Source organism: Gorilla gorilla, chromosome 23, assembly GCF_029281585.2.
Source record: "Gorilla gorilla gorilla isolate KB3781 chromosome 23, NHGRI_mGorGor1-v2.1_pri, whole genome shotgun sequence".
Lineage (NCBI taxonomy): Eukaryota > Metazoa > Chordata > Mammalia > Primates > Hominidae > Gorilla > Gorilla gorilla.
This window is the reverse complement of record NC_086018.1, coordinates 21,411,567-21,435,399: the sequence shown is the minus strand read 5'-3', so window position 1 is coordinate 21,435,399 and position 23,833 is coordinate 21,411,567. Positions and strand designations below refer to the sequence as shown.

The following is a 23,833-nucleotide window of genomic DNA, read 5'->3' as shown; positions in this document are numbered from 1 at the left end:
GGACAGGAACGGCTGGCGGTAGGTGAGGGTTGAGCAGGAACTGCTGGGTCACCGAGCCTGTAGCGGTGCACCTCACCAGGAGCCCCGAGTCCGGCGACGCCCTCTTCACTCATCCCTTGGCTCCGAGAACTTTGGGTCAATCAGTGGCGTGTCTGCTCTCTCACCATCCCTTTCTGGGAATCTAGGCTGCAGGTATATTTCCCACTAAAAGGGAAGAGGAGAGGCCGGGCGCGCTGGCTCACGCCTGTAATCCCAGCACTTTGGGAGACCGAGGGGGGCGGATCACGATGTCAGGAGATCGAGACCATCCTGGCTAAAACGGTGAAACCCGTCTCCACTAAAAACATAAAAAATTAGCCGGGCGCGGTGGCGGGCGCCTGTAGTCCCAGCTACTCGGGAGGCTGAGGCAGGAGAATGGCGTGAACCCGGGAGGCGGAGCTTGCAGTGAGCCGAGCTCACGCCACTGCACTCCAGCCTGGGCGACAGAGCCATACCCCGTCTCAAAAAAAAAAAAGGAAGAGGAGAAAGGAGGTGCAGCAGCCTCCTTGCCCAGGGCCTGGGCCCAGTGCCCAGGACGGAGGCCAGAGAGGAAGGGTGGCTGACTGCCTGCGGGGCTGCCAGCCCCACACCTCATGAAGGAATGAGCTCTCCCTCCCCAGTTGCTGGGGTCATATTTGTTACACTCTAGCTAATGCCTACCCCAGACGGCTGAGGCCCTGTGAGGCCTATCCAGAGGTTTCCAACAGTGCCTGGCATTGCACAGTAAATTAATCACCATCACACGAGTTTTGCAAAAGAGAAAAGATTTATTCACAGGGCACCAAGCAAGGATGTGGGATAGTAGCTCTCAAATCTACCTTCCCGAAAATAAGGCTTAGGGATAAGCCTTGCTTCCAAGCAGTAGAGCACAGGCCCCAGCCACGCTCCAGGGGAGGGGACCATACAAGGATGTGAATAACAGTGTCGGCCTTGTGGGCCTACAACGCAGAAGGGCCATGCGCTTGGTTTAAAGCTTTGCTGTTGCCATCTTAACATTCTTAACAATTTAAAAATAAGGGTCCCCACATTTTCATTTATAGCCAGTCCTGTCCAAGGAGTTCAAAGATCTCATGAGGGTGGACAGGGCACTGTCTGCTCTGGGCAGTGATGGGACCACTAACAGTTGTTCTCCAGTCTCCCAGCCCCTACCCCAGGGCCACACCTTCCCCTGGTCTCTACTATTCTTTTTTTTTTTTTTTTTTTTTCGAGACAGAGTCCTGCTGTTGCCCAGGCTGGAGTGAGTGCAGTGGTACAAACTTAGCTTACTGCAGCCTCGACCTGGGCTCAAACAATCCTTCTGCCTCACCCTGCCATGTAGCTCAGACCACATGCGCATGCCACCAATCTGGGCTAATTTTTTGACTTTGTAGAGACGGGGTCGCACTTTGTTTCCCAGGGTGCTCTCGAATTCCTTGGCTCAAGTGATCCTCCCACCTCAGCCTCCCAAAGTGCTGGGATTATAGGTGTGATCCACCACCCCTGGCCTCTCTCACATTCTTGACATTTAAAGTTACCGTCATTGACAAGGAACATGGGTACACTCCAATTTACTCAAGAAAAAGCTCTTTTCTCCATTGAAGAGATATGTGGCCTAACTGCTTCCTACTCTAGTTGAGTCTTCTTGTTGTTTCCTTTTTCTTCTTCTTCTCTCTTGTTTTTTAGAGACGAGGTCCTGCTGTGTTGCCCAGGCTGGTCTCAAAGTTCTAGCCTCAAGAGACCCTCCTGCCTTGTCCTCCCAGTGTTGGGATTACAGGTGTGAGCCACTCTGTCCAGCCTCAGACTGTGGTCATTAGATCAGCAGCAGCAGCAGCCTTGCCTGGGAGCTTGTTAGAAATATACTAACAGGCTCCCACCCCCAAACCCAGACCTACTGAATCAGACAGAGTCTGTATTTTCATAAGATCCTCAGGTGATCCAAATGCACCTTAAACTTTGAGGAGCTTAGATCCAGAACCTGGGCTGGAGGCCCCTGGGGGCCACTCTGTTCCTCACAGACTGCAAGGTATGTTTTTTTCTTGCCTCTTCTCTCTGTCCCAATGTCTCCTTCTGTCTGTGTCTGACCCTGAGGACCCTATGGCATCCTCCCAGGGGAGTTTCCACTGCCAAAGGCCTGATTCTCTAGAATCTGATGGGCTCCTCTAGACACCAATCTCTACCTAGGCTCTTGTTGAAGAAGCCAATCAGCTCATTGGTTGGCAATGACGTGATATAAAACATGGCTGCCTTCCAAGCCTTATGTGTGGACAAGGAGATAAGGACAAGTAGGTATATCATGTTCTGATACCTGGGCCATCGTCCCTCCTCAGGCCCCCAGGATACACGTTTATGGGGAGTTTTCCTCCCTTCCCCCAATATGGTCACTCATAACTTTACACCCAACAGTCAAACAGGGGTGGAAGCTACAGGGTTTCATGTAAACAATAGGCTAGGCTGTGGGGCTGAGTAAAAGGCACTGGACTGTGGTAGGTCTTACTCCAAGATGGCCAAATGGAAGGGCTTTTAGCTTTCTTTGTTTTTGTTTTATATTTTGAAATATAATGTTCAATTTCTACACTTCAGAATAAAAAGAGCCACAATTTATGATTCATATTTTTTGTAGCTGCTTCCCTATGCTTTTGAACAATGTAATCATATTTTCATGAGATATAATTCCCATACCATAATATCCACCCTTTCAAAGTATACTTTAAAATCCAATTGGTTTAAAGCCAATTCAGTGGTTTTTAGTATATTAACAAAGTTTTGTCACCATCACAGTTATCTAATTCTAGATCATTTTCATCACCCAAAAAGAAATTCTGTACCCAATAAAGAGTCACTCCCCATTTTCCCTCTTCCCCTAGCCCCTGGCTACCATTCATCTACTTTCTACCTCTGTGGATAGGAAGTAGCTGCCTATTCTGGAGATTTCATTCAAACGGAATAATGAAATATGTGGCCTTTTATGACTGGCTTCTTTCATTTAGCATAATGTTGTCAAGGTTCATCCATGTTGTAGCATATAACGGTACTTCATCCCTTCTTATGGCTGAATAATATTCAATTTTATGGACTTTTTAGCAAAACATTCTAATTTTTACTTCTCTGCTGTGCTTATTGTTTGTCTTTCTCCACAACAATGTGAGCACTAAAGGCAGACATTTTTGCCTATTTTGTTCACTACTGCTTCCTCTGCACCAAAAGCATTGCCTGGTTGTGGGTACTTTTCTAGTTTTAGGAAGGAGAAGACAAGATATAGGTCCTGACTCTGGTTCTGCCTCTTATTCATATGCTACTCTGAGGATCCTTTCCCCTTGAAGAACTTGTTTCTTCATCTTCAAAATGGGGATAATACTACTACTCATCAGGGTGCTTGTGAGGATTAAACAAGGTAAGAGAAGTAAAATTGCATGTTAGTTATCAGATAGATTTGTGTTCCCATCTAGCTCCAATGAGGGAGAGGATTTGCTCTAGTCTGTCCCTCTGGGCTCTGGGCTTCTAATGGGCAGACACCTTCCTCCATGATGTTTGTAGCTGTTAAGCCTGGTGTAGTCCCTCAAGACAAGTTTTTTTTTTTTTTTGAGTCAGAGTATCGCTCTGTCACCAGGCTGGAGTACAGTGGTGCAATCTTGGCTCACTGCAATCTCTGCTTCCCGGATTCAAGCGATTCTCCTGCCTCAGCCTCCTGAGTAGCTGGGATTACAGGCATACGCCACCACACCCAGCTACTCTTAAGACAAGCTTTTGGAATTGAACTGCTGATGGTCTTCCATGAACAATTCAACAGAAACCCAGTAGCGTACACTTCCTTGTATGCACTTGCTCCCTCTCTTTACATTTATTACACATTTAATGCTACCTAATAATTCCCTATACTTTTACTGTATCCAATCATTCAACAAATTCCAACCGAAATACATAGAAGAGTGATATTCCAACTTCATCAGACCCTGAGATTCTATTTTTTACATTTCTTCCATGGATTGTTGAATGTTTCCAATGATTGATCCACCTTCCCTTGGCCTTTTCTACATTACAGATTTGGTTGCATGTCCATGTCTATGTTGCCAAACTTGCCTCATAGACCCAGCTTGAACACAAGACGGGTGCTTGCTGAAGAGCAGGACTCATTCTGTTGAACCTGCATGTTTTCTCAGGTCAGATTGCTTGGTGGCGCTTCTTTAATTTCTTTCAACAGCACATTGTAGTTTGCTGTGTTGAAGTGTTGCTTTTCTTTGGTTAAATTTATTCTAACTATTTTATTCTTTTTGATGGTATTATAAATGGAAGTGTGGTTTTAATTTTGTTTTTGATCCTTTATTGCAAATGTATACTACTGATTTTTGTGTATTAATCTTGTATCCTGCAACCTTGCTGAACTTATTTTATTTTATAGAGATGGAGTCTCAGTCGGTCACCCAGGCTGGAGAGCAGTGGCACAATCTTGGCACACTGCAACCTCCACCTCCTGGGCTCTAGTGATTCTCCTGCCTCCACCTCCCGAGTAGCTGGGACTACAGGCATGCGCCACCACGCCCAGCTAATTTTTGTATTTTTAGTAGAGACGGGGTTTCACCATATTGGACAGGCCAGTCTCAAACTCCTGACCTCACGATCTGCCTGCCTCAGCCTCCCAAAGTGCTGGGATTACAGGCATGAGCCACCGTGCCCAGCCTTGAACTTGTTTATTAGCTCTAATGGTTTTTAAGTGAGTTCCTTAAGAATTCCTATAATGTCATCTGTGAATAGAAATGGTTTTACTTCTTTCTTTCTGATCTAGATTCCACCTTGTTCCTTTTTCTTGCCTAATTGCCCTAATAAGTAGAAGTAGTGTGAATGAACATTCTTGTCCTGTTCCTGATCTTAGGGGGGAAACGCTTGATCTTTCACAATGAGTGAAGTGTGGTGTTAGTTATAGGTTCTTCATAGATGCTTTTTGTCAAGTTGAGGAAGTTCCTTTCTCGTCTTCATCTGCTGAGTAATTTTATCGTAAAAGGATGTTAGATTTTGTCAAATGCCTTCTCTGCATTAGGATGATCATGTGACTTTCTATTAACATGGTATGCTACATTGATTGATTTTTGTATGTTGAACCGCATTTGTACTCCTGGGATAAATCCTACCTGGTCAAGGTGTATGATCCTTTTAATATGCTGCTGGATTTGATTTGCTAATATTTTGCTGAGGATTTTTACATCTATATTTATAAGGATATTGCTTTGTAACTTTATTTTCTTGTAATGTCTTTTTCTGTCTTTGGTATCAGAGTAATTCTGGCCTCATAGTATGAGTTGAAAAATATTTCTTCCTGTTCTATTTTTTTGGAAGAGTTTGTGAAGGCTTTGTGTTAGTTCTTCAAGCTTTTGGTTGAATTCACCAGTGAAGAAATCTGGTCCTGGGCTTTTCTTTGTGGAATTTTTTAAAATAATTAATATTTTAATCTCTTTATTTGTTACCGGTCTATTACAATTTTATCTTTCTTCTTAAGTCAGTTTTGGTAGATTGTATGTTTCTAAAATTTTCCCATTTCATCTAGGTTGTCTAAATTGTCCACATATAATTATTCATAGTATTTCTTTCTAAACTTTTGTATTTCTCTATGACCAATGTGATGTCTCCATTTTCTTTCTTTCTGGTTTCCATTTAGTTTCTTCATTTTTGTTTTTGTTTGTTTTTTGAGATAAGGTTCTTCTTTGTTGCCCAGGCTGGAGTGCAGTGGTGCAATCATAGCTCAATGTAACCTTGAACTCTTGGACTCGAGTGATCCTCCCACCTCAGCCACCCAGTTAGCTAAGACTACAGGCATGCACCACCACACCCAGCTAATTTTTAAAAAATATATATTTTTTAGAAAAAAGTCTCGTTGTGTTACCCAGGCTGGTCTCAATCTCCTGCCCTCAAGGGATCCTTCTGCCTCTGCTTTCCAAAGTGCTGGGATTATAGGTGTGAGCCATTGCACCCAGCCTCCACTTTCTTTCTTGGTGAATAATTTGACCCTTATTTTTTTCACTTGGCTATTCTAAGTAAAGGTTTGCCAATTTTGTTGATCTTTGCAAAGATCCAATTTTTGGTTTTATTGATTTTATTGCTTTTCTATTTTCTATTTCATTTATCTCCATTCTAATCTTTATTATTTCCTGTTTTCTACTGGTGTTGGGTTGAGTTTGCTCTTATTTTTCTAGTTCCTTAAGGTGTAAAGTTAGGTTATTGATTCAAGATCGTTCTTCTTTAACTTATGTGTTTACAGCTATAAATTTTGCTCTTAGCACTGCTTCTGCTGCATCCTATAAATCTGGGCATGTTGTGTTTTCATTTTTATTCGCTCAAGATACTTTTTGATGTCCCTTGTGATTTCGCCTTTAACCCATTGGTTGTTTAAGAGTGTGCTGTTTAATTTCTATGTGCTTGTGAATTTTCTAGTTTTCCTTCTGTTCTTGATTTTTGACTTTATTCCACTGTGTCCAGAGAACATACTTTGTGTGATTTCAATCATCTTAAATTTGAGACTTAGGACCAAATATATGCTCTATACTGGAGAATATTCCATGTGCTCTTTAGAAGAATGCTTATTCTGCTCCTGTCGGGTGGAACGTTCTGTTCATGTCTAGTGTGTGCGATTGGTTTACAGTGCTTTTCAAGTCCCCTATTTCCTTGATGGTCTTCTGTAGTTTTTCTATTACTGAAAGTGGGGTATTGAAGTCACCAACTATTATTACTCACAATGTAACCATATTTAACCCTTTACTTTTAAAATTCTTTTTGGGAACTGGAAGGATCTGTAACCACCACCCACTGCCACGTCAGACCCTATGCATACGCCAACTGTCTGCTGCTCAGCAGCTGTGATGGTTGTTCCAGTTCTTTATTAGGCAAAGAACAGTTTTTTTTTTTTTTTTTAGCATTTCCTTCAAGGAAGGTGGCTCAGATTGCTAAGCCAGCCAGGCCCTGCGGGACAGGCTGCGCCTAGGGTCACCGGCTCTTCTTCAGCAACTCAGAAATATTCTCCTTGACCATTGAATCCAATGTTGAAAAATCCCAGTCGGCCAACTGCATTAGTCGATCATGGGCCTCCCTAAAGAGGCCAGAGCCGATATTCAGCTCCACCCGCATACGCCACTCAGCTAGCTTGGAGCTGTTGAGGAAGACATTATAGTTGGCTGCCATGGGCTGTGGATAGACAAAGACGAAGATGTGGTCAGCCTGGGGACCAGCCCCACCCGGGTCCTCTCCCACAGCCTCAGGCCCATGCGCCCAACATCTACCTATGCAAAGAATTAGGCTGCTGACCCCCAAGGCCTGAGCAAGGGGTCACAGACTATGTAATAGATGTAGGTGGGGATGGAGGATCCAGAATCCCTCAGGGTCCTTAGTCACTGGTCTTCTTGCTCCAAGCCTTCTGAACCACACTGAGAGGGCTCCTGGCCCAGGCACCTCCCACTTCTCCAGCCTGTGACCTCACATGAATCCTGCCTTCTTCCAGGGAAACCCCTTATCCCAGGTGTGTATATGCGGATGAGGGAGAGAACTCAGGTTTTTTTCCTCCATGTTTAGCCTCTCACTGTGATCAAGTTCAGGGGCTAGGATGGGAGACCTGGCAGGCAGTCTACCCTGCAGTTTGGCTGGCTCACTAAGAGTCTACCCTGTAGTTTGGTTTGCACCCAAGATCTTTGGGAAGCCCAAGAAGGGATGGGTGTGGGTGAAATGTAAGGGGTGGGGATGAAGCATATGGCTGAACCCTTGGGGCAGGCCAGAATGATTTTTCCTGGTGTGGTCTGCCCTGCAAACAGACCAAAGAGACTAATTTTCATATCGGCCAGAGATCTCTGCCATAAGGAAAAGAACACTGCATTTTCTGGTCAATCCACCAGGACCCCAGGTCCCTCCTCCCGGGCATATCTCTGGCTGATATGCAAATTAGTCTCTTTGGTCAGTGTGCAGTGCCCTAGCTGGTGTGCAGGATGGCCAGTTGAGACCCTGGCCAGTGTCTTGACAAGCAGAACTGGTCACCCTCCCCTGCATGTAGAGGCCACATAAATGCCCCACACTCAGGTGTGCCTCCAAATGCACAGTGGATGCCCCTCAGACCCAGCCACGAGAGCTGTCCTCCAGAGCTGTCTGTCTGGAGCTCTGGGAAAGAGGCAGGGCCAGAAGGACACCCAGGAAGCCAGTGAACATTTCCTGGAGAGTCGAGCAAGAGGAGGAGGTATCTGGGATGCTGGTGGATTGAGCAGGAAATGCAGTGTTCTTCTCTATCCCAGGCTCACCCTCCAGTTCCTCCCACACCGAAGAATCTTTGTCAAGTGTGGAGAACTGTGATCCTTCCTGATTCATAACATTCTGTGCTTCCTGTTGCCCCTAGATTGAGTCCAGGCCCCCAGACCTGGATCCTGCAGCCCCCATGGCAGCTCTGCCTACCTTTCCCACCTCACCAGCCTATCCTCAAGTGACGGCCCCATTGGTCACAGAGGAGTCCTACCTCTGCCCGGGGTCTAACCCTCCTCCAACCCACCCCACACCTGCATCATCTCCACCACGGCCACCAAGTCAGCCAGTGAGATTTGGTTCCCGGTGATGAACATCTTATCCTGCAGAAACTTCTCCTTGAAGAGCTGCAGGCTGCTCTTCACCTCTTCCACTGCATGCTCCATCTTCTCAGCTGAAACTTCCTCCCCTGTTATCAGCAACTGGCCAGGGTTGGGAAGAGGAGGGAAGAGGAGGCTGCTCTCCAGGGCCACCTGCCCTGCCAGGTCTCTGTACTCTTGTCTGCTGGATAGATATTGAACACTTCTCAGGACATAAAGTAGTTTTACCTCTTTTAGCAGTTCTGATTGGTGGAAGTTGCCGGGAACCATGTGTTCACAAGGATTTGGGGAGCTCAGCAGGCATAAGTCCTGTGATTGATTAGTGATGCCGGTCACAGGCATAGAATTTGAAGTAGGGACACATGTACTGGTTATTTGTCATCTTCCAGTTTTCTATAGGCCTTTACTCTTTTTTGCTTTTGTTTTTTGAGATGGAGTCTCACTCCTGGCTGAGGAGTGGAGTGGAGTGCAGTGGCACAATCTTGGCTCACTGCCAACTCCACCTCCTGGGTTCAAGCAATTCTCCTGCCTCAGCCTCCTGAGTAGCTGGGATTACAGGTGCCCATCACCACACCCAGCTGATAATTTTGTATTTTTAGTAGAGACGGTGTTTCACAATGTTGGACAGGTAGGTCTTGAACTCCTGACCTCAAGTGATCCGCCCGCCTCGGCCTCCCAAAGTATTGGGATTACAGTTGTGAGCCACCGTACCCGGCCTTCTATAGGCCTTTTGATGCTGAGATTCTCTAGTTCAGAATGAAATGCCTCTAATGCTGTCCTGGGTGAGTCACATCAGCCCCTCCTGTATGCCCTTCCCCTCGCCCTAATAAGACTCTTTCATGCCCATTGTTTCAGTCCACACTCCTGACAGCTCTGTGAGGCAGGCAGGAGAAGGAGCTGAGGAAATGAGGCCCAGAGAGGGAGGGAGACTTACTTGAGTTCACCGGCAGTCAGCAGGGCCAGAACTGGCCTCCAGCCTTCCTGACTCCCTTGTGCCCGTGTCCCCAAGCCCCAGAAGTGGCCCTGCTCACCTTGAGCCAGACTATCTTCTTCATGGGCAGCTGAAAGGCCGTGTGTTGCCAAGCCATGAACTCCTCCACATGGGCACGTGTGTGCAGGTCTGGTGGGTACCAGTGTGTTGGTGCGCTGTACTTGCGGCACAGGCAGTAGAGGATGGCCACGCTGCAGAAGGGGCCGGTCAGGGGCACTGCCCTTGCCTTCCTGAGTGCCACTACATCAACCACCCCGGCATTCCTTGACTTGTAGACTTGTTTAAAATGTACCCGGGATTTTGGCTTTATTCAGGTCTGGTGAGGCCACAGATGAGAGGTGATAGCCATTTAAAAGATAGTTTGTTACTCACAGTTCCCAAGATGATAGGGGGGACATGCCACACCATGCAGGGCCATGGGGAAGCACCAGGGTCAGTCAGGTGGCAGAATGAGTGAGGGCAAAAGGTGGACAAAGGGTTTTCTGTGTTTTTTGCAAGAAGGCAAGACAGAGTAAACAGACTTAGGACTGGCTAGTTTCAATAACTGTGATGGGCTCTGGGTTATAGGAGTGGACCCTTGTTACCTGGTACCTGTCCCTGGAGTGATTTGGGGCAGGAACCTGCTGGAAGGTGGCTGGTAAAGTTATGTTGGAGATATGAATCGGTTGATTGGCCCATCAAAGGCACACCATAAGCAAATCATTTATTCTCTGTAGGAATTAGCGCCCAGGGAGGGACAGTCTCTCTTGAATCAGTAAGGCCTCAAGATGTCAAAGCAATCTGGGCATGGTGGCTGAGGCCTCTAATCCCAGCACTTTGGAAGGCTGAGGAGGGAGGATCACTTGAGCCCAGAAGTTCGAGGCCAGACTAGACAACATAGTGAGACTGTCTCTACAAAAAGTTTAAAAATTAGCAGGGTGTACTAGTAGTTCCAGCTACTCTGAGGGCTGAGATGGGAGGATCACTTGAGCCCAGGAGGCCAGGGATGCAGTGAGCCATGATCGCACCACTGCACTCCAGCCTGCACTCAACAAAGCGAGATTCTGTCTCAAAACAACAACAGCAACAACAACAAAAGAAGTTAATAGCTTAGCTTCTGCTGTATTCCAAAATTGTTGCACCCTGGACACACTGACAGCCTCAAAAGGAGGAGTTTGTGTGATCATTGGTGGATAAGGCTGGTCTGTGTAAATCCATTGGGACAAATAGTGCCTAAGCTGCACCTGTTAAAGAACAAGCTAAACACTCTCCATCAAACAAAAGAGGTGCATTCATTCTGCTGTACTGACCTTGTCCCAGCAATGGGATGTGTGTTTAATAGGATATGGGGAAATGTGCTCAGACCTGTTCCTTTCAGCTTATTCATTCCTATTCTTATCTATGTTCTTATCCCCGTTTGTAGATCCCTCGTTATGAATCTGGCTCTTATCTCCATAGCCACCAACTCAGCTTTGAATATCTGAAACTTCTAGGAAAGTCTGCAGCAGGGGAAATGAAGGAATTAAAGACATGTCACCCCAAATATGCTGCTTTGGAGTATTAATTATTTTGAGTTGAAGGCACTTGAGAAATAGCACATGCAGGAAAGACTCTCTGACCTGCCCTTCTCTACCTAAGAATAGGCCACACACTTTCCCATAAGAAAGCACCCTCCCTTTACCAGGAAGAGAAGAACATTGTCATCACAAGTGACTGTGAATCAAGGTTCCAATGGATCTGTATAAACACATGACTAAAAATAATCCTTATCTTCTAATTTTGCCCCGCATGTATGTCCTACTCCCTTCTCCACAATTTACTGCCTATAATCCAAACCGCTTTGTCTTGTCTTTTTTTTTTTTTTTGAGGCAGAGTCTTGCTCTGTCACCCAGGCTAGAGTGTAGTGGCACGATCTCTGCTCACTGCAAGCTCCACCTCCCAGATTCATGCCATTCTCCTGCCTCAGCCTCCCGAGTAGCTGGGACTACAGGTGCCCGCCACCACACCCGGCTAATTTTTTTGTGTTTTTAGTAGAGACGGGGTTTCACCGAGTTAGCCAGAATGGTCTCGATCTCCTGCCCTCGTGATCTGCCCGCCTTGGCCCCCCAAAGTGCTGGGATTACAGGCATGAGCCACCATGCCCGACCTTGTCTTAAAAAAAAACTGTTTTTCTTTTTAAAGGATAGAAACTTTTTCTACTTTAGTGACTTCTTTAGGCCTTCATTCTCTTGTGAAAGTACCCATGTACACTGAAAATTTAGCAAAACTTAAATGATTTTCTTCTGTTAATCTGTCTTATTTCAGTTTTATTCTTAGGCCCAGATCTCCAGAGACCCTAAGAATGTAGAGGAGAATTTTTTTCCTCCCCAATAATAGCATGGCATACAGCATAGATCCCCGCTTGTTTAGGTGAACTTTAATCGCTTTCTAAAACTTTCTATGACATTCTTCATAAAGGTCATGCAGGCCAGGCGAGGTAGCTTATGCCTGTAGTCCCAGCTACTTGGGAGGCTGAGGTGGAGGATCACTTGAGCCCAGGAGGTCGAGGCTGCAGTGAGCCACAATCGTGCCACTGTACTTCAGCCTGGATGACAGAGCAAGATCCTGTCTATAAGTTTTTTCTTTTTTAAGTAATGCATGTTTCAGCTCAGACTTATTCCATGGTGAGATATATGTATTATATGTGTGTATGTATATATGTACATATGTATGATTGCAAATGATATCTGTTGCATTTTACATATTGAAGGAAGTATCTTCTTGAAAATATTATAAATTTGTGTCAATGTTGCTACTGCTCAAAACCCATTTCAGAATTGGTAATCTACTTACATTCAAAATGAGTGGGGTGGCCGGGCGCGGTGGCTCATGCCTGTAGTCCCAACACTTTAGGAGGCTGAGGTGGGCAGGTCACTTGAGCCAGGAGTCTGAGACCAGCCTGGCCAACATGGCAAAACCCCGTCTCTACTAAAAATACAAAAATTAGCAGGGCATGGTGGCGCATGCCTGTAATCCCGACTACTCGGGAGGCTGAGGCACGAACCTGGGAGGCAGAGGTAGCAGTGAGCCAAGATCACACCACTACACTCCAGCCTGGGCAACAGAGCAAGACTCTGTCTCAAAACAAACAAACAAAAAAACAAACCAAACAAAAAAATACAACATAAAGGAGTCACCCAGAAGGAGGGTGATGCGAAGACACATAGGGGAATGCCAGAACAGAGGCAAAGATTGGAGTGATGGGTGTTAGATTAATCATTGTCTTTACGTCCTGTACTTTATCATGCTTTGACATTTTTTAAGTTTATTTTACATTTTTGTAGAGACGGGGTCTCACTCTGCCAGGCTGGAGTGCAGTGGTGCAATTATATTAGGTTAGTCCAAAAGTAATCGTGGTTTTTGCCATTACTTTTATTTTATTTATTTATTTATTTATTATTTGTTTATTTATTTATTTATTTGAGACAGGGTCTCACTCTGTCACCCAGGCTGGAGTGCAGTGGCACAATCTCACCTCACTGCAACCTCCAGCTCCTGGGTTCAAGCGATTCTCCTGCTTTAACCTCCCAAGTAGCTGGGAGTACAGGTGCAGGCCACCATGCCCAGCTAATCTTTGTATTTTTAGTAAAGACAGGATTTCACCATGTTGGCCAGGCTGGTCTTGAACTCCTGGCCTCAAGTGATCCACTTGCCTTGGCCTCCCAAAGTGCTGAGATTACAGGCGTGAGCCACAACGCCTGGTTTGCCATTACTTTTAATTAAAATTTTTATTATGGTTGATTGATTTCCTTGGTTCATTCATACATTTTGTTTTGTTTTTTGAGACAGGGTCTCGCTCTGTCACCAAGGCTGGAGTTGGTGGTGCAGTTATAGCTCACTGCAGCCTTGACCTTCTGGGCTCGAGTGATCCTCCTGCCTTAGCCTCCTGAGCAGCTGGGACTACAGGCATGTACCACCACACCCATCTAATTTTTAATTTTTGTTGTTGTTGTTGTTGTAGAGCTGGTGTCTTGCCATGTTGCCCAGTGCTGGCCTCAAGTGAGCCTCCCATCTCAGTCTCCCAAGGTGCTAGGATTACAGGTGTGGATCACCGCGCCCGGACTGCTTTGACATCCTGAGGACTTGCTGATCCAAGAGAGACTGCCCCTACCTGGGCCATAAATTCCTAAACTATTAACTTCTAATTGGAGTGCTACCAATTTTTTTTTTTTTTTTTTTTTTTTTTTTGAGATGGAGTCTCACTCTGTCGCCCAGTCTGGAGTGCAGTGGCGTGATCTCAGCTCAGTGCAACCTCCACCTCCTGGATTCAGGCCGTTCTCTGACATCAGCCTCCCAAGTAGCTGGGACTACAGGTGCCTGCAACCACGCCTGGCTAATTTTTTGTATTTTTAGGAGAGACGGGGTTTCACCATGTTAGCCAGGATGGTCTCGATCTCGTGACCTCATGATCCACCTGCCTCGGCCTCCCAAAGTGCTGGGATTACAGGAGTGAGCCACCGTGCCCGGCCGAGTGCTACCAATTTTTGCAGAGTAATATTGAACTCTTGTTCTATTACTATGGAAAGATTTAGAACTGCCCTTTCCGTCACACAATTTCCAACGCCTGGAAAAAAGGATCTCAATACTGAAAATAACTTAGAATTGTAACACACAAGTGGGTTTTCCCTGATGTCATATCTAGTATGTTCATGTAGTATTACTTTGTGTATAAAAAGCCCAAGTTTGTAATTTGGCTGGCATTTAAGGTGACACCTGGTGATAGAAGGTGTTGGGTATCCAATTCTACATTGACCTGACCATTTAGGTGAGAACCTTTATATAATCTGTTGCCACGTAAGATAAAAAGACCAATGTTGTTCACAGATAAGTTCAGAGTGGAACTCATGACCCGCCAGGTTGGGGGCTTGTGTCTTGTCACCTATCATGTAGGCATCTGCACACATCCATCTTCCATGTGTCTTTGTCAGTCTGTAGGAGAATGGGTTGCAAAATATCTAATATAGGAGGCCTGCAGTTTGGCCTTGACATGTCTGTGGCTTGGTTTTGTTATGTGACCAAGTTTGTCCAGATTTTTGGTCTACCCGTATTTCATGTCTAGTGTTTGGCAGTCTAATGAAGAGAGCAGATGGGCTACCCCATGTTATACAAGGGTGGCTTGTGAGCTTACTGTAACATCCAGTGATATGACAAGTGTTTGTGCCATAAGAGTCAGTGCCAGAACCTTCTATAACCTTCATGAGAGGCTTGAGGATGCCACCTGTGGAACCAAATCACAGGATTCAACTGTAATATCATCTTGCTATGTCACCTATAAATCATTCAGCACTATACTTGTTTTTAAAACAAAGGGAACATTTTCTTTTTTTTTTTAAGATAGGGTCTTGCCCTGTTGCCCAGGCTGAAGTGCAGTGGTGTGATCACAGCTCACTGCATTCTCCACCTCCCGGGCTCAAGCGATTCTTCCACCTCAGCCTCCTGAGTAGCTGGGACCACAGGTGCCCACCACCACACTCTACTAATTTTTTGTGTGTTTTGTGTAGAGATAGGGTTTCACCATGTTGCTCAGGCTGGTCTCAACTCCTGAGCTTAAGCAATCTGCCCACCTCTGCCTGCCAAAGTGCTGAGATTACAGGCTTGAGCCACCATACCTGGCAAATTTCCTTCATTTAATGACTACCTGAGCACAGGACAGACCTTGAGCTTCCATAGAGGTTTGTCCATGTCCAATTAATCCATCAAAAGAAGAAGTAAAGTGATGTTGTTTTCTCAGTTGTGGATGCCACACCCTGTCACATACCCAGTTTTCATAGTTGGCCCACCGAGTCCTGGCATTGGCAGGAATGAAAATTGGTTCAAGTTCTTCTGCATGATCTAGATGTTGACATAACCAGTAATCAGATTAATTAAAGTGGACAAGATTTGGAGACTTGGTGTAACGGGGTGTCAGCTCTGTTTTTGACCTGTTGAGAAAACAGTAAGGGTTACTAAGAATGAGACACCACCTCAAAGAGAACCCATAGTGTAGGATCAGACAGAGAATCAGAGGACAGGATTGAGACAAGCAATTTCCAGTCAGCTTTTTAATAAATGGCCAGAGAAAAAGGAGACTTCATTAAAAGGAAGAAGTTCTTTTGGTTTTTGCTTTTTGGACAAGGAGGCCCAATGTGAGAAAACAGGTGGAAGTGAAGTTTCTTGATCCATGATCTTGAGGAAAGCTGTCTACTTTAAAATGTCATCTGCTTCTGAGGCCTGGGAACCTGTCTGGGAAATCGTTACTTTAAGGTCACCTGTAGGGAGGGTCTTCCAGTTGTCCTCAGAGTGCTGATCTGGGTCTACCTTGGTGTAATTCACATGAATCCAGGAGGACTTTTCCCCAACTTGATGGCAGTGTAGGTGGTTAGCAGTGCAGTCAGGCATTGCTTAATGACAGGGATGCATTCTGAGAAATGCATCTTTAGGTACTTTTGTCGTTGTGTAGACATCACAGAGTGTACTTACACAGACCTAGATGATATAGCCTACTACACACCTAGGCTATATTGTGTAGCCCACCTGCTCCTAGGCTACAAACCCATACAGCATGTTAGTATACTGAATACTGTACACGGTGTAACACAATGATAAGTATTTTCTTTTACTTATATCTTGCATTGTAGGATTTATCACAAAATGTTACTGCCCAGTGCATTTTTGCAAACAATAACAATTCACTGAGAGTATTAACATTCACATATGTAATTAGAGTTTACAAATGCACCAAACTTTGGGTAACAAACACTTTAAACTTGTTTTTTTAGACATTCAGTAAGCCCCTTCTCCCCCCTTCCCCAAACCGTTTGATTACAAAGAAGCACAATGGGTTAACTGTGGCAAAACATAAGAAATAAGGCAGGGGAGGCAGGGGCAGCCTTGACAGCATAAGAATATCCAAACAAAGTTGTCAATATCAAAAGAAAAAATCAAAACATCTTTTATAATATAAAATAAATCCATATAATTAAGTACTAATTAGGTGAAATAACATTATAGGGTATATAACATTTATTTTCTCTATATAAATTTGCATATCTTAAATTTATTTATTTTTATTTTATTTTTTCCTGAGATGGAGTCTCGCTCTGTCGCCCAGGCTAGAGCATAGTGGCACAATCTCAGCTCACTGCAACCTCTGCCTCCTGGGTTCAAGAAATTCTCCTGCCTCAGCCTCCTGAATAGCTAGGATTACAGGCGTGCACTACCATGCCCAGCTAATTTTTATATTTTTAGTAGAGACGGGGTTTCACCATGTTGGCCAGGCTGGTCTCCAACTCCTGACCTCATGATCCATCTGCCTCGGCCTCCCAAAGTGCTGAGATTACAGGCATGAGCCACCTCGCCCGGCTGCATATCTTAAATTTAATGTGAAACATCATGTTTCAACTTCAACTTAAGAATATCATGACATACAGTTTTTGGTGAGTCTAGATGTAATGGAATGAATATTTAAATAGACTTCAAAGATTTTATCAAGGTTGTATTTGGTTATCATTGCTTTAAGTCTTTAATGCTTTTCTTTATTTATTGGACTAAGGCAATTTTAGAAACAAAATCCACAACCAACACACATACAATGCTGATGTTTCTGAAAAAACTAAATAGTATTATGTTTAGTATATCATTAAAATAGTGATTGTGGTTAAACAAACAAGCAAACAAACAAATTACTGCAACTCATAGATGATAAACTTACAGAAAGCAACATTTTAGAAGTTCCATCTGGTGTGTTTGCACTGTAAGAAAATAAATCTGGATATGAGTATGTAGGGTCCAGCCCTACAGGGTCAGTGAGTTTTCTCCTCATGTGTGGAGATGAGAGAGTGTAGAAATAAAGACACAAGACAAAGAGATAAGAGAAAAGACAGCTGGGCCCGGGGGACCACTACCACCAAGATGCAGAAACCAGTAGTGGCCCCAAATGCCAGGCTGTGTTGATATTTATTCGATACAAGACAAAGGGGCAGAGTAAAGAGTGTGAGCCATCGCCAATGATAGGTAAGGTCACGTGGGTCATGTGTCCACTGGACAGGGGGTCCTCCCTCCCTGGCAGCCGAGGCAGAGAGAGAGAGAGAGGAGAAAGAGAGAGAGAGAGCTTACACCATTATTTCTGCTATTGGAGACTTTTAGTACTTTCACTAATTTGCTACTGCTATCCAAAAGGCAGAGCCGGGTGTACAGGATGGAACATGAAGGTGGACTAGGAGCATGACCACTGAAGCACAGCATCACAGGGAGACAGTTAGGCCTCCAGATAACTGCAGGTGGGCCTGACTGATGTCAGAACCTCCACAAGAGGTGGAGGAGTAGAGGCTTCTCTAAAATCCCCCGGGGAAAGGGAGACTCCCTTTCCCAGTCTGCTAAGTAGCGGGTGTTTTTCCTTGACACTGATGCTACCGCTAGACCAGGGTCTGCTTGGCAACGGGCATCTTCCCAGATGCTGGTGCTACTGCTAGACAAAGGAGCCCTCTGGTGGCCCTGTCCGGGCATAACAGAAAGCTCGCACTCTTGTCTTCTGGTCACTTCTCACTATGTTCCCTCAGCTCCTATCTCTGTATGGCCTGGTTTTTCCTAGGTTATGATTGTAGAGCAAGAATTATTATAATATTGGAATAAAGAATAATTGCTGCAAACTAATGATTAATGATATATATATATAATCATATCTAAGATCTATATCTAGTATAACTATTCTTATTTTATATATTTTATTATACTGGAACAGCTCGTGCCCTCAGTCTCCTGCCTCAGCACCTGGGTGGCTTGCCACCCACGTGAGTAAGATGTGCTTGGCTGAATAAATGAGATCCCCAGCTAGCACTGGGCTATGTTCCAGAGCAGTGCATTTGTCCTAATATGTTACATCAGGAATGTTTGTTCACAATCCACCAGCTGCAGGTTTTCATTTACTAAGAAATGAAAGCAATTAATTCTGGTCCATCCACTCCTTCCTCCCTTGTTTTACTATCTTTGCTTTGAGATCAGGTACTTTGTGCCCAGGATTGTGGCAATGCATGTTTACTAAAAATGCATCCATTGATGGTAGAATAATTGTACTAAATTAATAAAGGAAGAGAGTGTCTTCATGTAGAAAACAGAGCACTAAATTATAATTTTACAGCCACAGCACAAGCTCCAGCTCTTCCTAGGCACAGTGGAGCAACCCGGGTCCACTCTTTGTCTGGGGATCATAAGCCTCCACTGTATTCAGGTATGCCTGTCCATCATACCTCCCAACAGCATAAAACTTATCAACAAGTAAACAGACCTCCACTGCATCTCTGCTGATGCTCATTGATTCTACTGTAGTCCACATGTCTGTTTTGGGATCAGATGTCTCCACACAATCTGAGAGTCTGGAAGTCAAGTTGGATGTGAGAGCATCATGTTCCCCTATAGCATACAGCAGTCCGCTCCGGGTCGTTACTCCTATGCCACCTCTCCTTTTTGACATCCGTGCACACAGTGTCCATGTTGGGGTGATCAGGCCTAACACCAGGCCGTGGGGGCTACAAAGTCTGGCGGGGTCAGAGGAATGTGAAAAGATAAGTTAAAAGTGCATAAAGTGGGTCCAGGGGGCCAGCACTAGATTGAAGGCTGCAAAGGCCCCGAGCTCTGGGAGCCCACACTATTTATTGGTGATCAAACAAAGAAGCAGGTGGTGAGGATGTGAGGGTAAACAGGTGAGGGCATGAGAACGTGGGGATAGAAAGCTAGTGGTGCATTAAGCGTAGCTGTGACAGCTTAGCACTTCCTTCGATGCATGTAGAATATGCTCTGCTACTTGAGATAATGGAGGACATGTTTACGAGTAAGAAGCAAGGAACCAACAAGTCTGTGCACATTCCAGAGGCCATGAGGAGTTTTATGCCCTGAGCCCTGGGTTCCATCCAAGCCACACGGGGTTTTATGCCCTGGGCTTAGATTTGTGGTGCGGCAGGGCAGCCTTCCACCCTATGGCACAGAGCTTGGTGTACCAAAGGCCATGAGGGGTTTTAGGCCGTGGACCCCGGACATCTTTCAAGACTCTTTTACATTATGACAGACAAGCCAGTCCTGCCTCAGCTCTTCTACCAACAGTCCACTCACTAGTATGAGGATCAAAACATTCTACTGATTTGAGACAAGAACTTGCATCACGACCACCAACTGCATTAAGTTTTCCACTTAGCACTGCCACATCAACTGTGCTCCTAGGAGTAGACACAGTGGCAACAAAATTCCACTGGCGAGCCTGAGGGTCCCAAATTTCCGCTGTGTTCAGATGGCCCCAGCCCTCATGCTGGCATACATGGGACCTTCCAGTACAGCCACACCAAGGCCATGTCTATGTGTGGACATAGGTGGCACCACACTCCCTGTTTTTGTTTTGGGGTTGTACCACTCTACAGTATTCAAAGTCTTCAGTCCATCTCTTCCTCCAACCACATACGGTTTGTCATCTAGCACTGCGACACCAAACTGTAGCCTCCTCTCATTCATATTTGCTACTGGAGTTCACGTATTTGTACAGAGGTCATACTTTTCAATGCTTGTTGCTCCTTTTGTTGAATCCATTCTCCCAACTGCAAATAATGTACCAACAGTTGACTTCCTAGATTTTGCCTGAGGACTTTGTAACGTGGGTCATCTCTCTGGTAATACATGGTACTTCATTGCTTCCATAATGAGTTTCTGACATTCTATATTATCCCAAAAAAGTACATTATTTTCCATGTCTGCCAGGAACTGTGGTGCAAGAAGAGGTAGCCTAATATAAGCCAAAAGTTTACTTAGATCTTTCCATCTCTGTTCCAAATCATGACAGACCCAAGTAAGAAGTGGAGTCAATATTGTCTCATCAGGAATGTTCATGTCATCACTAGTCAAGAACTTTGCAATTTTGCTGGCTGGTAATAATACAAATTCCTGGTTTCTGATTACTTTCATGAAATGCTCAATAGTATAATTGTGAGCCACTTTATGCAAATCTGTACAACCTTAGGCATCAGCAAAAGAACAAATTCCAAGACAGCTGGATGGGTGAAGCTGTTTCATTAAAAACTTATGGCATGTGGCCTGGTGCCCTGGCTCTCGCCTGTAATCCCAGCACTTTGGGAGGCCAGGGCAGGCGGATCACCTGAGGTCAGGAGTTCGAGACCAGCCTGGCTAACATGGTGAAACCCCGTCTCTACTAAAAATACAAAAAAGTACCTGGTTGTGGTGGCAGGCACCTATAATCCCAGCTACTCGTGAGGCTGAGGTAGGAGAATTGCTTGAACCTGAGAGGCGGAGGTTGCAGTGAGCTGAGATCTACACTGGGCGGCAGAGCGAAACTCTGTCTCAAAACAAACAAACAAACAAACAAACAAAAACTTACAACATGCTTCTACAGCCTGTGAAAGCTGAAGAAGGCAAGCTGTAGATAGCAGGCACTCAGTATTATCTTCTTTTAATTCAAGGTGGGTTGTATAAGCATATTGGATCAAGGACCACGATGAATTTGGTTCTACACCTTCCATTTTTATGTCTTCTTGTCTTGCTTCTCTGACATCATTAGTAAACATGGCAGCAAAATAGTCTGAGCCAGAGGAGAGCACCAATCTGTGAGCTGGAATTCTGCAATCACTAGCAACTAAAATTACATCGCACAACTGTTTATGTCTCAAACAGTTTTCCATTTTTTTAAATGTTTGTTCGGCATAATTCAGGGCTTGGAAAAATTCATGATGAACATGGCTCCATAATATGACAGGATGATAATGTCTGACTACTACTGGAAGTCCACGTCGGGCTCCGGAGGGAGTCACGGCAGGCCGGGGTGGAGGAGTTGGGGAGGCGAGGGCAGAGAGGGATGCTCGTGTGCCCCCAACCCCTTCCTGGCAGCCTCATCTACGGCGTTGGTGGCCCCAAGCTAGACAATCTTGCTCCATCAGGTGGCGCCAGGCAGTGGGGGGTGGGTGGTCAGAGTCCTCAGGTAGCCCCAGAGCGGGTGACTGAGTGGATGGGGGTCCGGACTGGCTCGCCTATCAGTCCCCGCACTGCGCAATCGGCTGCCCACCCAGCCCGCACAATGATAAGTATTTTTGTATGTAAACATATCTAAACATAGAAAAGCTACAGTAAAAATATGGTATTATAATCTTTTTTTCTTTCTTTTTTTTTTTTGAGACAGGATCTCACTCTGTTGCCCTGGCTGGAGTGCAGTAGCACGATCATGGCTCATTGCAGTCTTGACTTTCCTGGGCTCAGGTGAGTCTCCCACCTCAGCCTTCTAAGTAGCTGGGACTACAGGTGCGCATCACCATGACTGGTTTATTTTGTATTTTTTGTAGAGACAGGATTTCACCATGTTGCCGACTGGTCTCAAACTCCTGGGCTCAAATGATCTACCCGCCTCTGCCTACCAAAGTGCTAGGATGACAGGTGTGGTGGCTCACCGGCATTATCATCTGATGGGGACACCATTGTATATTCGGTCCATCGTTGACCGAAACATTGGTGACAGTGCATGCTTTCTTCTAAAAACCTTGATTTACACCTAATCTCCTGGTCAAAAAGGATGGCAAGGCTTGTTAGTTGGCAGAAGCTATGCCCTTTTTACCTGTTGATGATTTATATGCTCCAAGATTACTAGTTAGTTCCTTTATGTAGCTGTCATAGCATCACATTGTTCACTTAAGAAGTCCCCATAATCCAGGGATCACTCAATCCAGGAATGAAAGGTTTAGAGATGCCAATAGGCAAAGGGAAACCAAGCACTATTTCAAAAGAAGTTAATCCATGCCTCCCATTTGGAGCATTCTAAACTTCGTAAGGGGTAAAAGGCAACAAGAGGTAATGTTTTTCCTCCCTTCAATTCAATTTCCTGACAGATTTTTCCTAAAGTCTTTTTTTCTTTTTCTTTTTTTTGAGATAGAGTCTCACACTGTCACCCAGGCTGGAGTGCAGTGGCACAATGCTGGCTCACTGCAACCTCTGCCTCCCAGGTTCAAGCGATTCTCCTGCCTCAGCCTCCCAAGTAGCTGGGATTACAGGGGTGTGCCACCACCCCCAACTAATTTTTGTATTTTTAGTAGAGACAGGGTTTCACCATGTTGGCCAGGCTGGTCTTGAATTCCTGACCTCAAATGATCTGCCCACCTGGGCCTCCCACAGTGCTGGGATTACAGGTGTGAGCCCTGCACCCAGCCTGTTGAATATAAAAATGCTCCAGGAATAAATGCTTGGTGCCACAAAGTGAAACCAGCACTCAGGCAAAAGTTTTCACAGCAAGGCAATTTACTTCTGCAGAAGGGTGCCACAAAGTGAAACCAGCACTCAGGCAAAAGTTTTCACAGCAAGGCAATTTACTTCTGCAGAAGGGTGCCACTCCTGTCAATCAAGATCGCAAGAGCACACCAAACAAAGGAGAGCAGGGGGTTTTTATCTCTGATGCATAGTCCTTACCTCTGTGTCACTCCCCCATGGGCTGGGGTTAGACTGCACAATCTGAGCTGATCCAATTAGCTACTTGCAAATATTGTTCTAAATATGGAAGGGAAAGTGTACGTGAGGTACAGTGGTGAAGCATGTAAGACATGCAGTTTTGGGGAAACAACGGGTACAGATAACCAAGGGAAAGGATGTGAGTTATTGATTAGAGCTAATGGGAAGGGGGTAAGCTGTTTTACAGTAACTAGGGGCAAGGAGGAACAGGAAAGTTAAGTTTGAGAACAAAGGACAATGAAGTTAGCAGGATAAATCTTTGAAGAGAAACTCAGAGAAATTCATTGTATTTTACACAGCCTAATGTCCTTTTTATGTCTAAATTTTTACATTTCACTTGAGCTGAGGATTGGGGGTGGTATGGGGTGTGAAATTTTAACGAGTACCCCAAAGGAGTTTTTTTTTTTTGCAATCAAATTGTTTATTTCTGCTGTAAAATGAGTTCCTTGGTCTGACTTAATCTGTAACAGAAAACCAAAATGAGAAATAATCTCAGTTATTAATTTCTTTTTTTTTTTTCCGACATGGTCTCTCACTGTTGCCCAGGCTGGAGTGCAGTGGTGCGATCTTGGCTCATTGCAACCTCCACCTCCCAGGTTCGAACAATTCTCCTTGCCTCAGCCTCAAGTAGCTGGGATTACAGGAGCCCGCCACCATGCCCGGCTAATTTTTTTGTATTTTTAGTAAAGACACGGTTTCACTATGTTGGCCAGGCTAGTCTCAAAATCCTGACCTCGTGATCTGCCCACCTCTGCCTTCCAAA

General features: G+C 45.1%; 1 protein-coding gene and 1 pseudogene across 1 annotated transcript; both read right to left on the bottom strand.

Moving 5' to 3' along the window:
- Positions 1-6,987: 6,987 nt before the first annotated feature.
- Positions 6,988-10,009, bottom strand: LOC101148081 (glutathione S-transferase theta-4). Its single transcript, XM_063705028.1, has 4 exons — positions 9,960-10,009; positions 9,632-9,782; positions 8,535-8,702; positions 6,988-7,185 (listed from the first exon to the last, which is right to left on the bottom strand). The coding sequence occupies exons 1-4, from the start codon at positions 10,007-10,009 to the stop codon at positions 6,988-6,990; spliced, it is 567 nt and encodes a 188-aa protein (XP_063561098.1).
- Positions 10,010-18,706: 8,697 nt separating this feature from the next.
- LOC101146535 (kelch-like protein 5) lies at positions 18,707-21,342 on the bottom strand (annotated as a pseudogene).
- Between the last annotated feature and the right edge of the window lie 2,491 nt (positions 21,343-23,833).

What these genes read in the sequence shown, in the direction of transcription:
- LOC101148081 (XM_063705028.1), bottom strand. Translation starts at nt 10,009, where the DNA reads ATGGCCCTGCATGGTGTGGCATGTCCCCCCTATCATCTTGGGAACTGT. An exon ending in TATCATCTTGGGAACTGTGA is followed by an intron (nt 9,783 to 9,959) that starts GTAACAAACTAT and finishes CCCCTTCTGCAG; the next exon opens with CGTGGCCATCCTCTACTGCC. An exon ending in AGAAGATAGTCTGGCTCAAG is followed by an intron (nt 8,703 to 9,631) that starts GTGAGCAGGGCC and finishes AACCCTGGCCAG; the next exon opens with TTGCTGATAACAGGGGAGGA.